We start from the raw sequence: 16,002 nt of genomic DNA on the forward strand, positions 1-16,002 counted from the left end.
TTGTAACTGAGATTGATTGTACAACTAACCTCTTGATTAAAAATAAACAGATTAAATTTTAATTTTTTTTTTACCTGTAGCAAAGCGACTAAATCGCGGAGTGAGCCACGCCTGGCGGATTTAAGCAGCGTGCCCAAAGGCTTACATAAGTTTGTACTTGTTTAACATGTACCGCATGTACGCCGCCGCACCGCATCCCCACTCAAGGGTCGATTCGTGAACTAGTAGGTATATGCATTGCTGAGTGGATACAAATGGTCTCCACATCTTACTGCTTAACATCTTGAATTATTTGTTTTAATTACCTTTTACTATGTCATGTATGTTATTTGTATCAGGGATGTTGCGAATATCCGCATCCGCATCCGCAACCGCGGAACTTCCGCATTATTTTCAACATCCGCATCTGCATCCGCATCCGCATAAAATCGATGCGGATTTAATGCGGATGCGGATGTGGAACAGGTCGGTACAGGAATGTCTTAGCATCGGCTAAGTGCTAGACTGCTAGGTAATTTAGTCATTAGCCAAAAAAACCTATTAGAAATTAGCAGTTAAGCGTGAGTGGGACTTAATGTACGGAACCTTTGGAACGCGAGTCCGACTCGCACTTGTAATATTTGACGTTTTTTATGTATCTATCTTGACATCCGCATCCGCATCCGCGGATGTGAGCCTTTAAAAATCCGCATCCGCGTCCGCGGATGTCAAAAAATCGGCATCCGCAACATCCCTGATTTGTATCACCTACCATGTTCCTGTGCCGCTCCAAGCGCGGTATCCCCATGTCTCTGCAGTTCTGTCAACTGCCGTCTCAGATTATATCTCACTCGTCGTCTTATCTCGCTCGCCTCGTCGTACAGGACTCGTGTCGTTGCGAACACTCGGTCCGCCTGCTCGTTGGCCGCCGCTGAAATAAGTTAAATAAGTTCTTCGGTTAAAATTGGCAAGTTACTTTTGGCTACAAATTTTTGGCTGCAGGCTAGCATGCACTGGGCCCAGCCAGCCTATTATGGATAGCTTTATCCATCTTTATCCACGTGATAAAATAACTGTCACTGTTTAACACCGTGGGAAAGAAAGTGTCGGACACCGTTTTATCACGCTGTCACGTAGACAAGAACGACCATCATATCCGTACTGGACAGAGCGGCTTGGAGAGCACTGGTGAAGAGTGCCCACAATCGTCACGTCCCTCGCTTGTCACCATGCCTGTCACGTTCTAACAAGTATGTAAGTGCGAAAGTGACGGGCATTGTGACAGGCGATATAAATGGAACCATGCTGCGCCCTACGGTCTAATACACTAGTAATAGTTATTTGTACAACAAGAGATCAAAGTTTGATATTTCTTCGAGTGCTTATTTTGAGTCCCGTGCAAGCGAAAGATTCTATACTAGATTCACAAGCGTAGCGAGTGAATCTAATTTAGAATCTTGAGCGTAGTAAGGGACTCAAAAGCGCACGAGATGTAAATAACTTTGATCTCGTGTAGTACACAAAACTTTTCACCTCAGCAGTGAGAACATATTAGAGAACCCGAAAAATGTATTCCTTCTTCATCACTTACCTCTATTTACTCATGTTTTCTTAAGATATACGTATACCAACAATTAAATTTTCACCTCAGCAGCTCGAACAAGAGTACTTTGCTACTTAAAAACAGTGAGCAAAATCGCATTGTGCTCACTGAGTGAGCAAAATCGCATTTTGCTCATTTTGTCTCACTCAGTGAGCAAAATGCGAATTTGCCCACTGTTTTTAAGTAGCAAAGTACCCTTGTTCGAGCTGCTGAGGTGAAAACATATGTAATTGTCACACACACTGTTATACTGGTTACTGACCGGTCATATTCAAGTTTCAACAATTTAATCATAAGCAGGTAATAATGAACCTTTTCTTAGATTTAAAATTTTGAATGCCATTTACTCTTGTCTCATGGCATTCATTCTCAATGCTTGGTTGCCGCCGCCGCCATGCTCTATGCTGCGAGTTAATGCTTACACTTTATTCTTACTACTGCTGCTTTCGCTAAAGGCATATTTTCCGATGCGTGATTCAAGTATGAACCACGGACGGCAACCTCAGGCACTAACATGAACAGAACACGATGTTACACCCCTGCCTGCCTTGCATACTTACTGCTTTGCTTACAGTAGTATACTTACTGTAAGCTATCGGGGTGCAAATGACGTATTAATATGTGGCTTATAGTTTCCACCTGCATAAAAAATCGGTACTTCGGTTACTGAGTGCCGGCGAGTCGAACGCTACAGAACCAGTCTAAAATGTGTCATCGAGATGCGTAACAAAGGCGCGTTATCGGAGAGCGCACCTACACTGGTTTTCTGAGCGTTGGACTAGCCCGCGCTCAGGTGCCAAATAGAATAATGAAGACCCTTTTTTGCAGGTAAGTAGCACGTGCGGTTTTACTGAACAATAGACAATAGGATAAGCCTTCGGGGTCTACTAGAAAGCTACAAACTATACCAATGGTCTGTGCGACACGGGCGCTAGGCCTAGCTCCGAGGTCTCGTTCTTGCCAGCCGAGTCCCCGTAGCACCACGCTTACTAAGTCAGCCCCTCTCCTTAAATGATCCAGTTGACGACGGAGCTCTGAAAATAACAAATCAAACTATTATTTATTTAATTTAAACTAGCGACCCGCCCGGCTTCACACAGGTTAACAATTTATATATAAACCTTCCTCTTGAATTAGGTACTCTATCTATTAAAAAAACCGCATCAAAATCTGTTGCGTAGTTTTAAAGATCTAAGCATACATACAGACAGACAAACAGCGGGAAGCGACTTTGTTTTATACTATGTAGAGGGAACTCCTCAAATCTTAAAGGCATACATATAGTGATGTTTGTGTTTTTATCAACAAATCAAGTATATACATTCAAAAAGTGACATTTGAGGAAGTGGAACTGCTGATGATGATCAGAACGGAACCCTTCAACGACGCATAGTTCACTTTTGGCGATTTAATTGTCCTCTTCGTTTTGTTTGTTAAGCATGTTAAGTTTTTAAGCCACATTTTTGTCAAGCTTGAGTTCTGATTCGGTTTTTTTCTTTTAAAGATTAATTAAATAAATAATAAAAGTGTAAATACCTTCAGCTTTGCTCAGCACGTCAGCGGCCCTCATCCTCTGATCGCTCGACGCCCGCTTGGCCTGTTCCGCCGAGCCCATCATGGGCGCCATCTTGTATACTAAAGTTGTAAATACCTTCAGCTTTGCTCAGCACCTCAGCCGCCCTCATCCTCTGATCGCTCGACGCCCGCTTGGCCTGTTCCGCCGAGCCCATCATGGGCGCCATCTTGTATACTAAAGTTGTAAATACCTTCAGCTTTGCTCAGCACATCAGCCGCCCTCATCCTCTGATCGCTCGACGCCCGCTCGGCCTGTTCCGCCGAGCCCATCATGGGCGCCATCTTGTATACTAAAGTTGTAAATACCTTCAGCTTTGCTCAGCACGTCAGCGGCCCTCATCCTCTGATCGCTCGACGCCCGCTTGGCCTGTTCCGCCGAGCCCATCATGGGCGCCATCTTGTATACTAAAGTTGTAAATACCTTCAGCTTTGCTCAGCACGTCAGCGGCCCTCATCCTCTGATCGCTCGACGCCCGCTTGGCCAGGTCCGCCGAGCCCATCATGGGCGCCATCTTGTATACTAAAGTTGTAAATACCTTCAGCTTTGCTCAGCACGTCAGCGGCCCTCATCCTCTGATCGCTCGACGCCCGCTTGGCCTGTTCCGCCGAGCCCATCATGGGCGCCATCTTGTATACTAAAGTTGTAAATACCTTCAGCTTTGCTCAGCACGTCAGCGGCCCTCATCCTCTGATCGCTCGACGCCCGCTTGGCCAGGTCCGCCGAGCCCATCATGGGCGCCATCTTGTATACTAAAGTTGTAAATACCTTCAGCTTTGCTCAGCACGTCAGCGGCCCTCATCCTCTGATCGCTCGACGCCCGCTTGGCCTGTTCCGCCGAGCCCATCATGGGCGCCATCTTGTATACTAAAGTTGTAAATACCTTCAGCTTTGCTCAGCACGTCAGCCGCCCTCATCCTCTGATCGCTCGACGCCCGCTTGGCCTGTTCCGCCGAGCCCATCATGGGCGCCATCTTGGCGGCGCCGGCGGCGGTGTCGGCGGCGGCGTGCGCGTGCGCGGCGGCGGCGCGCACGGCGGCCGCCACCGCGGCCCACGCGCGCGCCGCCGACACGCCCGCCGAGGCCAGGGCGCGGGTGCCGGCGAACAGGCTGGAATACATGTTGGTTTAAAATGGAAACAGTGACGTAAATCCTAAATGTTTTAAAGATATATTATCATATACTAAAGTGATCACCAGAGGATAACTCTGCTTCGCTTTGTGGTTGTTGGATTTTGCGCAAGCAAATTTTGGTGGCAAACCAGCTAACATGGAACAAATTTTAGTCCCCGATCAGAAGCCGTCTTGTCGACCGCCTGACCCGCGCTTAAAAAAGCGGCCAAGTGCGAGTCGGACTCGCCCATGAAGGGTTCCGTATTTAGGCGATTTATGACGTATAAAAAAAAAACTACTTACTAGATCTCGTTCAAACCAATTTTCGGTGGAAGTTTACATGGTAATTTACATCATATATTTTTTTTAGTTTTATCATTCTCTTATTTTAGAAGTTACAGGGGGGGGGGGGGGACACACATTTTACCACTTTGGAAGTGTCTCTCGCGCAAACTATTCAGTTTAGAAAAAAATGATATTAGAAACCTCAATATCATTTTTGAAGACCTATCCATAGATACCCCACACGTATGGGTTTGATGAAAGAAAAAATTTTTGAGTTTCAGTTCGAAGTATGGGGAACCCCAAAAATTTATTGTTTTTTTCTATTTTTGTGTGAAAATCTTAATGCGGTTCACAGAATACATCTACTTACCAAGTTTCAACAGTATAGTTCTTATAGTTTCGGAGAAAAGTGGCTGTGACATACGGACGGACAGACAGACGGACAGACAGACAGACAGACATGACGAATCTATAAGGGTTCCGTTTTTTGCCATTTGGCTACGGAACCCTAAAAATGATGTCGTCTTCAACCTAGGGAGCCATTGTCAATTTTTTTAGTGATACGTATAAAATATTTTTTTTAAGGTTAACGAGCAGATAAATCGCCTAATGGTAAGCGATCACCGTCGCTCATGGACGCCCGCAAAACCAGAATGGTTGTAAACTCATGAAGAAAATGTATCGCCTTGGCTTATTTATTTTCCTCGATCAGTATCTTAAATTGGTTCTGAACACTGTACAAACTCTGACGGTTTTTTCAGCGATTACACCTAATGATGTCGAGGGAAGAGTAAAAAATAGAATAGGTAGCTACCTAAGATAATGATGTCTAGAGTACCTAAGTAAAGTAAGTAAGTAAGCACTATGTAAGTAGCAAAAATGGTTCCTACCTCTTATACTCTCTCGCTTTCGCCCCAAGCTCCATCACATGCCTCTCCACCGCGTCCAAATACTTCTGTTTATACGCCGGCGTCAAATTGTACAGAATGCCTTCCTTTTCCTCCGCCGCGGGTGTGAGCGAGTCCAACTCTGCAGCTAAGGCGGGCAGAGAGAGAAGGAGAGAGCGTGCGCGGAGCAGAGCAGAGCCGGCGTCTTCGACGAATGTGTGGTTGGAGAGAGACAGCACGTCCTGGGAGCGAAAGTGAAGTTTGAGCGCAGTGAGGGGTTGATTTTAAGAAAAAAATAAGTTTAATAGAACTAGTGGCTCTGTGAGCTGTAGACCTCGCGAGCAGAGCTTAAAACTGAATAAATGTATGGCAAAAATATTTATTAAAATATAGGTATAGTACATGTAATATAAACAAAAAATAAAAAACTACATAAAGCTAAGAACAAAAATTAAACGAATACGCTTAACCCGCGCTTGATAAATAAAAAATACGATTTTTTTAATTTTTTCAAAATAAAAAAATAAAATAAAAAACAACAATACGAAATTTAAGTATGAAAAAAATACAAAAAGTTATGTAGCAGTATACAATTACTGGGGATGGAACCAGGGACCTGCCGATGCAAACAAAAAAAGCGAACGTTTGCAAAATACGCCATTATAGTTCTTACTAAAGCTGACGAAATTTAGCTGCTCATTCTCAAGTAAAAACTAAATATCTAATTACCGCCAAAACCAGCGATACAAATTTTCTGAATTTTTGGCCATTTAATCTATAAACATATCTCAAAAAGAAAAAACTCTTATGATATCGATACGACTATTTGTTTAGGCGGAAGCTATCACGACTCCGCCATTTTGAAAAATTTCCAAAAACCGGATCGACAAAAAAAAAAATTTAGTCATATAATTCGGTCACAAAATTTCACGAAAATCGGTTAAGAATTGCGACCTGCAGAGGAGAACATCCGGACATACAAAAGCAAAATGCCCGAGTCAAAACGTAGACCTTCGCTACGCTTCGGTCAATAATGTTCAGGGATAAGACAAAAAATAACCTTAAAACTTGTAAGGAAATGACTTACGACTATCCTTACCTCTAGAACAAGTCTGCATCGCAGTCCAGTGTCCCTAGCGGCCGCCATTCTCGGCCTAACCTCTTTCTGCATGGCCGCCACCTTTAACCAATACAATGTGTTGACATGTTGCATAAATAATTATGTTAGACAGCGAGCTACAGATTTCCTACTCGTAGTGCGAACTCTCAAAGGCTGTCTGTAGGCCACGAAGATGCGTATAGGCATCATCTATAGTCTGTATCTTTAGGTATTTAAATAAAGATAAACAAAATCTACCCTCATATTGCTACTTAAGCCAGTTGAGGGTAGATGAAAACATTACACGATCAAATAATGTAGGTTAAAGTCAGGTCGTTCAGTGACTGATCGAGGTGGTTTTGTATTTGGTTGGTTAACCAACAAAAGTTATAACTAAGTACCCCAAAATGTACAAATTATTTGTTTACTTATATTTAAATACCTAAAGATACAGAGTATAGGCTGTTGTTTTGCTGGTACTGCGGCAGATAAAGATAAGTAGTTTATTATTCAAGTAGGCATATAAATGCTACACCGGCTCTAACCCTACCTCTGCCTCGAGAAGATTTAAATCCCCCCTCAATTGGCGTGCATAATACCTTGTCTCCCGCCATCCAAACGCCTTCAGCCAATCGTGGTAGGTCTTCAGCTTTCTCATGCCAACTCTCGAAAGTATTTTGTAGGCCACGGAGACGCGCATAGGCATCATCTATGCTGTAGTTAAGTTCTTGAATCGCGGTAGATTGCACATTAGCCTTAAAACACAAAATAGTGATTTAATTTTTATAGTAAATCCATCGTTTCATCATCTAAACAAGTTGATATACTGTATTTAAGTAATAGAGGCATCTTTATTTACTACTTTCATTTCATTATTTTTTTAGAAAAAGACTATTGTTTATCAAATGACAGCAGTCAGCAGCAGAAGTTGCTAACGGGCAAGGTATTCTAAATTACCTTGACACGCTCTTAACTATTATCTTAATGTAAAAGTCGCGTCAAGATCATTTTGAGCACCTGGCCCGCTTAGCAACTTCTGCTGCTGACTAGCTGTACCTACTCTATAGTTCGTTTTTCTTAGCATTAGAAAGAACTTGAAAGAAGGTAGGTAAGCGATTTTTACATGTCTTTTAATTGAAAAACACTTTTTAAAAATCAATAACTATTACTTATGAAAGCAGAAAGGAAACTATAAAAGATAACTAGAAGACTATAAAAGATCGTATTAGATTCATAATTGTTACATATTTACCGTAACTTATTTTTAAAATGTGTTTTTCAATTAAAAGACACATCAAGATTGTTTACCTTATTTCTAATGCTAAAAAAACGAAGTATAGGAGAGGATTAAACTAAAGGAGTAACTCACCGCATCGTAAACATCATTAGCCCCCGAAATATAATCATTCAGCCTCACATCCTTAATATTCCTCAGCAAATGCCTCGCCTCCTTAATCGCTCTATGCGCCCCCAAATGCCTCTCGCCTCTCGCGAAATCGTCCAACACAGCCACCTGCTCACCCAATCTCTGTCTTTGCTTTAACACTTCTTCTAAACCACTCATGCTTTCTAAGCTTAAAAATTTCGCTGAATCTTCTTTTGTTTCCGCATCTTTTTTTAAAGTGTGTAAATCGGTGAAAATCCTATGCTCCGAAGCTTCCAAGTTACTAATATCGTCCTTTAAGTTTCTAGAATGGTTGAGGGTGTTAACGAACTGGTATAAAGAGTTGCGGAGTAGTGAGGTGTTGTGTGAGTACTCGCGGACGGCGGGGTACGGTTGAGGTATGCGGCTGAGCTCGTTAAGATCGGCGCTGCGGAGCGAGGAGGCGAGGTGGTCAATCGAGTCGAGGAGGGTGGTTGTGCAGTCGTCGCAAGCTGAAAAAAAAACAAAGTTTAGAAGGCGCGCGAACTCGTATACGATTTTAGTTACATTGCGGACCGTTGAGGTTACATCAATTCAGCCGATCGATCAAATGACGCAATGTAATGAAACTCGCATGCGAGTTCTCGCACCGTCTAAATGAGCCCTTAATGTATGATATCCATTTCGGTTTATAGTTTAGACTATAAATTAATCTATTATTTTCCTCCTAGCCCCCACGTTTGGTGAGATTTGGCTTGACCTCCTGCATCCATAACCTTGGTCCTTTACACTTCAGACATTTAGGCCCACTTGCACCAACCCACTAACCCGGGGTTAAGCGGTTAAACCGTTAACTTAGTGTCAAATTGTACTGGTAACCATGGTAACTCCAGGTTTAACCGGTTAACCCTGGGTTAGTAGAATGGTGCAAGTCGCGCTTATCGGTAGGGAGTCGCGTAATTACGACAGCGGCATTATCTGTAGCAGGGCTCGCGGTCGCGTCCGGGTTTCGTGCACCCGTTGCCGGGGCCCCGTTCTCGTGCTACACGAAACCGGATTTGTGGCCCGTTCGGAACGGGTAATTAGGGTCCGTGTAATTAAAGTCCGGGTACCCGTGTTACCCGTGTGTCCGGATCCACGGATATTAATTACATGCTGGTCCGGCCCGTTCTCGACGTACAGTGACGATCGGACGCGTTCTTTATAAGAGCGAAGAACAAAAATTAGTTTCAATAACGAAAAATAAATGTTTAATATAAACCTCATGGACAAATTTAGAGGCACGCAAAAAAAAAGGTTTTAATTACAGCATCAAAGTAATTTATTTATTTATTTTTAAACTTTATTGCACATAAAAAAGAAAAAAGAGTAGGTAGGTACAACAGGCTGACTTAATGCCGCTAATGGACCTAATTTCAAAATTAGTAAGTAATTAAACTTTTTTTGCAACTAGGTAAAACTATACATAAATGCAAACAACTGAATTCAGATTAGAAACGTTGACCGGCGGTGTGGCAAACTAAAACCTTATTAATGACTAATGAGTACTTGTGAGTTCAAAAGCTGCCCCCTCTAAAACAACCGAAAAAATACCACTCTTATCTTGTTTTTAAAACAGCACGGCTAATTCTTCAACTTTACAAACAAAAGGTATGCCTGGTAAAATACCAGTGTCAAAGGGAATCAGGGTGTCAGTGTCAATATTACCAGTAAAAATTGCCACGGCGAACCATTATTCTCTTTATCTGCACGTTAATCCTACTTACTTCTTTACTACAAAACAAAAGGCTGCTGCCATAATTGATAACGAATAAGTTAATAGTTCTTTCACTTACCACGACTTCAAAGACATTTTATTTATTTTAAGTATCTCTATCAATATTTAGTACAAGAAGTTAGGTATACGTAATAAATAAAATTCGTACGCAATATAACATAATTTTTAACATTATATAATGAATTAATGATACCTAGGTACTTATAATTTCTTTCAACTCAAAACTCAAACCGGCCCGCGTGGGTCGGTCCACTCGGTCTGTCGGCGCCGCGTATTCAATACCCGAACGGAGCCGAGATCCGGATCCGAACGCACTACACGGGGGAACGGACTACACGGGGGAACGGACTACACGGGAACGGACTTCGACGGGTTCGGGTAGTTCGGACGCTTAGCACCGCCGGGGCTAAGAACACGGACGCACGGGTTGGCGGGTAGCACGGATATCGGGAGCCCTAATCTGTAGCCGTCACATCGGGGAGAAAGCGAGCCAGCAACGTCACAGGCGTTGGGTAGATTATAAGCAGAGATCGGACAAATTTGCGACATTGCTCGCAATAATGTGGACAAGACTCCGAAATTGATTAAATAATTAATCATTTAATTATTTTAATTAATTTTTTACTTGAGATTTAATTTTGTTCCCTCATCAATAAATAGCACTTAATTATATTATTGATATAAAAAAAATGAGTACCTACAGAAAATTTGGAAAACATACTGATTAATTTCTTTAATAAATTTACATTATAAGAAATCTTTGTGTTTTTTATTGATTAGGAATCAAAATTAAACCTCAGGTAAGAAATTAATTAAATTATTAATTATTTAATCAATTTTGGAGTCATGCCCACATTCTTGCGAGCAATGTCGCAAATTTGTCCGATCTCTGATTATATAAAAAAAAAATAAAAAAAAAAAAATAAAAATAAAAATCATTTAATTCAGAAAACAGGTTCCATAATTTGGTTAGTAACTATTAACTTAACTTAAGACCTATGTTAGAGATATAAAAAAAATAAATAAAAAAAATAAAAAGGATTATAAGGATTATTATTATAAGGATTATAAAGTACTTACGCCTGCATCCGCCACCATCCATCCACAGCTTCGGTCCTCTGCACCTATCACACTTATCGCCGGTCGCGTAATCGCGACACCGGCATCTTCCGCGCCCGTCACACTGGGGAGACAGCGAGCCGGCAACGTCGCACGCGCAGGGCGCGCACGCGCCGTCGGGTAAGCGGTAGTATGAGGCGGCGCATAACTCGCAGTCAGTGCCGGCGTAGCCTGAAAACAATTACATAAAAAAAATGCTTTTTTATTTAATTATTTATGTATTTGTTTTTTTTTTTTGTTTTTAGGGTTCCGTACCCAAAGGGTAAAAACGGGACCCTATTACTAAGACTCCGCTGTCCGTCCGTCCGTCCGTCTGTCACCAGGCTGTATCTCACGAACCGTGATAGCTAGACAGTTGAAATTTTCACAGATGATGTATTTCTGTTGCCGCTATAACAACAAATACTAAAAACAGAATAAAATAAAGATTTAAGTGGGGCTCCCATACAACAAACGTGATTTTTGACCGAAGTTAAGCAACGTCGGGCGGGGTCAGTACTTGGATGGGTGACCGTTTTTTTGCTTGTTTTTCTCTATTTTTTGTTGATGGTGCGGAACCCTCCGTGCGCGAGTCCGACTCGCACTTGGCCGGTTTTTTATTTCACCTCTCAAAGGATTTTATTTTTACCTTTGCTCTTTTACATACGATTGCTCTTGTACATAACTATGTTTTCTACCTTTTAGCATAGAGAAAAAAATACATAGAGTGCTCACTCCATACATCAGTTTTAGTACCAAAAAGACTATTAGCATCTAGCATCGAGTAGCGGAACTATCAGTACTGCTACTTGACAATAGATGTAGCACCGACCGGAAAGTCTTATGCTGTTGAGATAAGACTTTCCGGTCGGTGCTACATCTATTGTCAAGTAGCAGTACTGACAGTTCCGCTACTCGATGCTAGATGTAGACACTGAAATTAATAGTCTGAACTGATGTATGGAGTGAGCACTCATGTCTTTATTTCTCTATGCTTTTAGTAAGTAAAGCGTGCAAAAATATGATCTCACCAGGTTTACACAAGCACTGGAGCCTTCCCCCCTGCATGGCGCAGGCAGTAGCGAAGTTTCTCGCCCTAGAGGGGCAGGGGCAAGCTTGGCAGCCACCGGGAGCCTCCGGGGCTCCGTGGTGGCCTTCGGCGCAGCGGTCGCAGCGCGGACCACCAGTTCCGTGGGTACAGTTCTAGAATATATATATTTATGAATATGTATATTTATTAGTGATCTCGTGTATAATACAAGAACTGTTTCATAACTTGTTTTTTAGATACAATGTAATAATTAATTAATAGTTAACTGTGTTATTCAGTTAAACCTAATAAATATGTACGTACCTATTTTAATTTTGTTATGCTGCGACGACGAAAAAATAGATGTAAATATGTATTTTAAATATGTTCTCATGTCAGTGATGTATTGTCTTTATGAGAATAAATGTCTTTAAACCTAAACCTAATTTTGCTACATACAATACAAAAAATACTATAATAATATGTCATTAGTTAGAAGTAAGCTATGATGCTGTGCCCTTACAGGGTCCATGTGAGACATTGTACATTTATTCTGACATCTATACTGTACCATGGTTGCAATAAAGAATTATGAATTATGGATATAAGACATATTAAGTACTTAGGTCAGCGGTCGGCAACCTTTTAGCAGCCAAGGGCCACATAGTAGTTGACGAAGTTGACGCGGGCCGCACTTTGTTAATATTTATGACTTTAGCAGACATTGTCGTTTGTCAATATTACATACAAAATAGCCAGGGAGGCTCGCGGGCCGCATGTGACAGGTTCACGGGCCGCATGCAGCCCGCGGGCCGCGGGTTGCCGACCGCTGACTTAGGTGATTAAGAGCTATAATATATAGTGCCCTGTACGGATATGATGGTCGTTCTTGTCTATGTGACAGCGTGATAAAACATTGTCCGCCACTTTCTAATATCCCGCGGTGTTAAAGAGCGACAGTTATTTTATCACGTGGTTAAAACTATCCATAAACGCCTGCTGGTTTGAGCTGCTTATACCAGAGAATTTGTTTATTTTTACTCGATGATAATTTCAAAATTTCATGATAACGAGGATGTTACGGGACTAGATATCCCATAGTGGACTGTTCATTTGTAAGATATGAAGGAGTTTCCTATCCAAATCATGATCCTCTTCCATAACAGTCAAAAGGCTTCGCATCTCCATCTAGTCTTGTAACGATCGTCCCAGCGACAAGTCCCAGTATAATAAGAAAATCCTAAAGTGCTAGAGCGAATTTTCTAATTAGTACATGTCAAAATTTGTTCTAAAAATTACTCCTTACCACGCAATGTCCAGTATCAGGATCACAGCTAATCGCCCTCCCATTGCAGTCACAAGGCTTCACATCTCCCTCCAGTCTTATAACACCTCCCAGCCACGCTATCAAGATGAACTTTGACAGGAGGCATCCAGAAGCCGATGGCATGTTGACATTGACAGAAAATACTAAAGATATCAGAACTTACCACGCAATGTCCAGTATCAGGATCACAACTAACAGCTCTTCCATTGCAGTCACAAGGCTTCGCATCTCCCTCCAGTCTTATAACAATGGTGCCAGCCACGCTATCAAGATGAACTTTGACAGGAGGCATCCAGAAGCCGATGGCATGTTGACATTGACAGAAAATACTAAAGATATCAGAACTTACCACGCAATGTCCAGTATCAGGATCACAGCTAACAGCTCTTCCATTGCAGTCACAAGGCTTCGCATCTCCCTCCAGTCTTATAACAATGGTCCCAGCCACGCTATCAAAATGAACTTTGACAGGAGGCATCCAGAAGCCGATGGCATGCTGACATTGACAGAAAATACTAAAGATATCAGAACTTACCACGCAATGTCCAGTATCAGGATCACAGCTAACAGCTCTTCCATTGCAGTCACAAGGCTTCGCATCTCCCTCCAGTCTTATAACAATGGTGCCAGCCACGCTATCAAGATGAACTTTGACAGGAGGCATCCAGAAGCCGATGGCATGTTGACATTGACAGAAAACACTAAAGATATCAGAACTTACCACGCAATGTCCAGTATCAGGATCACAGCTAACAGCTCTTCCATTGCAGTCACAAGGCTTCGCATCTCCCTCCAGTCTTATAACAATGGTGCCAGCCACGCTATCAAGATGAACTTTGACAGGAGGCATCCAGAAGCCGATGGCATGCTGACATTGACAGAAAATACTAAAGATATCAGAACTTACCACGCAATGTCCAGTATCAGGATCACAGCTAACAGCTCTTCCATTGCAGTCACAAGGCTTCGCATCTCCCTCCAGTCTTATAACAATGGTCCCAGCCACGCTATCAAAATGAACTTTGACAGGAGGCATCCAGAAGCCGATGGCATGCTGACATTGACAGAAAATACTAAAGATATCAGAACTTACCACGCAATGTCCAGTATCAGGATCACAGCTAACAGCTCTTCCATTGCAGTCACAAGGCTTCGCATCTCCCTCCAGTCTTATAACAATGGTGCCAGCCACGCTATCAAGATGAACTTTGACAGGAGGCATCCAGAAGCCGATGGCATGTTAACATTGACAGAAAACACTAAAGATATCAGAACTTACCACGCAATGTCCAGTATCGGGATCACAGCTAACAGCTCTTCCATTGCAGTCACAAGGCTTCGCATCTCCCTCCAGTCTTATAACAATGGTGCCAGCCACGCTATCAAGATGAACTTTGACAGGAGGCATCCAGAAGCCGATGGCATGCTGACATTGACAGAAAATACTAAAGATATCAGAACTTACCACGCAATGTCCAGTATCAGGATCACAGCTAACAGCTCTTCCATTGCAGTCACAAGGCTTCGCATCTCCCTCCAGTCTTATAACAATGGTGCCAGCGACGCTATCAAGATGAACTTTGACAGGAGGCATCCAGAAGCCGATGGCATGTTGACATTGACAGAAAATACTAAAGATATCAGAACTTACCACGCAATGTCCAGTATCAGGATTACAGCTAACAGCTCTTCCATTGCAGTCACAAGGCTTCGAATCTCCCTCCAGTCCTATAACAATGGTGCCAGCCACGCTATCAAGATGAACTTTGACAGGAGGCATCCAGAAGCCGATGGCATGCTGACATTGACAGAAAATACTAAAGATACGAGTATCAGAACTTACCACGCAATGTCCAGTATCAGGATCACAGCTAACAGCTCTTCCATTGCAGTCACAAGGCTTCGCATCTCCCTCCAGTCTTATAACAATGGTGCCAGCCACGCTATCAAGATGAACTTTGACAGGAGGCATCCAGAAGCCGATGGCATGTTGACATTGACAGAAAACACTAAAGATATCAGAACTTACCACGCAATGTCCAGTATCAGGATCACAGCTAACAGCTCTTCCATTGCAGTCACAAGGCTTCGCATCTCCCTCCAGTCTTATAACAATGGTGCCAGCCACGCTATCAAGATGAACTTTGACAGGAGGCATCCAGAAGCCGATGGCATGCTGACATTGACAGAAAATACTAAAGATATCAGAACTTACCACGCAATGTCCAGTATCAGGATCACAGCTAACAGCTCTTCCATTGCAGTCACAAGGCTTCGCATCTCCCTCCAGTCTTATAACAATGGTGCCAGCGACGCTATCAAGATGAACTTTGCCAGGAGGCATCCAGAAGCCGATGGCATGTTGACATTGACAGAAAATACTAAAGATATCAGAACTTACCACGCAATGTCCAGTATCAGGATTACAGCTAACAGCTCTTCCATTGCAGTCACAAGGCTTCGCATCTCCCTCCAGTCCTATAACAATGGTGCCAGCCACGCTATCAAGATGAACTTTGACAGGAGGCATCCAGAAGCCGATGGCATGCTGACATTGACAGAAAATACTAAAGATACGAGTATCAGGACTTACCACGCAATGTCCAGTATCAGGATCACAGCTAACAGCTCTTCCATTGCAGTCACAAGGCTTCGCATCTCCCTCCAGTCTTATAACAATGGTGCCAGCCACGCTATCAAGATGAACTTTGACAGGAGGCATCCAGAAGCCGATGGCATGTTGACATTGACAGAAAACACTAAAGATATCAGAACTTACCACGCAATGTCCAGTATCAGGATCACAGCTAACAGCTCTTCCATTGCAGTCACAAGGCTTCGCATCTCCCTCCAGTCTTATAACAATGGT

The 16,002-nt window shown here is 42.6% G+C and overlaps 1 protein-coding gene and 1 long non-coding RNA gene across 2 annotated transcripts; both read right to left on the bottom strand.

Moving 5' to 3' along the window:
• Positions 1–5,428: 5,428 nt before the first annotated feature.
• LOC134648291 (laminin subunit alpha-3-like) lies at positions 5,429–12,347 on the bottom strand. Its single transcript, XM_063502782.1, has 7 exons — positions 12,330–12,347; positions 11,808–11,979; positions 10,759–10,968; positions 7,908–8,413; positions 7,138–7,293; positions 6,539–6,619; positions 5,429–5,681 (listed from the first exon to the last, which is right to left on the bottom strand). Exons 1-7 carry the CDS (start codon positions 12,345–12,347, stop codon positions 5,439–5,441), a joined length of 1,386 nt encoding a protein of 461 aa, XP_063358852.1. The 3' UTR covers positions 5,429–5,438.
• LOC134648398 (uncharacterized) lies at positions 6,747–7,000 on the bottom strand. The gene is made up of 2 exons (XR_010096884.1): positions 6,967–7,000; positions 6,747–6,931 (listed from the first exon to the last, which is right to left on the bottom strand). It is a non-coding gene; the product is annotated as an uncharacterized LOC134648398 (long non-coding RNA).
• Positions 12,348–16,002: the final 3,655 nt, after the last annotated feature.

Source organism: Cydia amplana, chromosome 5 (genome assembly GCF_948474715.1).
Source record: "Cydia amplana chromosome 5, ilCydAmpl1.1, whole genome shotgun sequence".
NCBI classification, from domain to species: Eukaryota; Metazoa; Arthropoda; class Insecta; order Lepidoptera; family Tortricidae; genus Cydia; species Cydia amplana.

Excerpts from the sequence above, each read along its gene's own strand:
- LOC134648291 (XM_063502782.1), bottom strand. Across the intron at positions 8,414-10,758 it reads GGATGGTGGCGGATGCAGGC|CTTGCGACGACTGCACAACC; the intron begins GTAAGTACTTTA and ends TTTTTTTTTCAG. Across the intron at positions 5,682-6,538 it reads GATGCAGACTTGTTCTAGAG|GACGTGCTGTCTCTCTCCAA; the intron begins GTAAGGATAGTC and ends TTTCGCTCCCAG.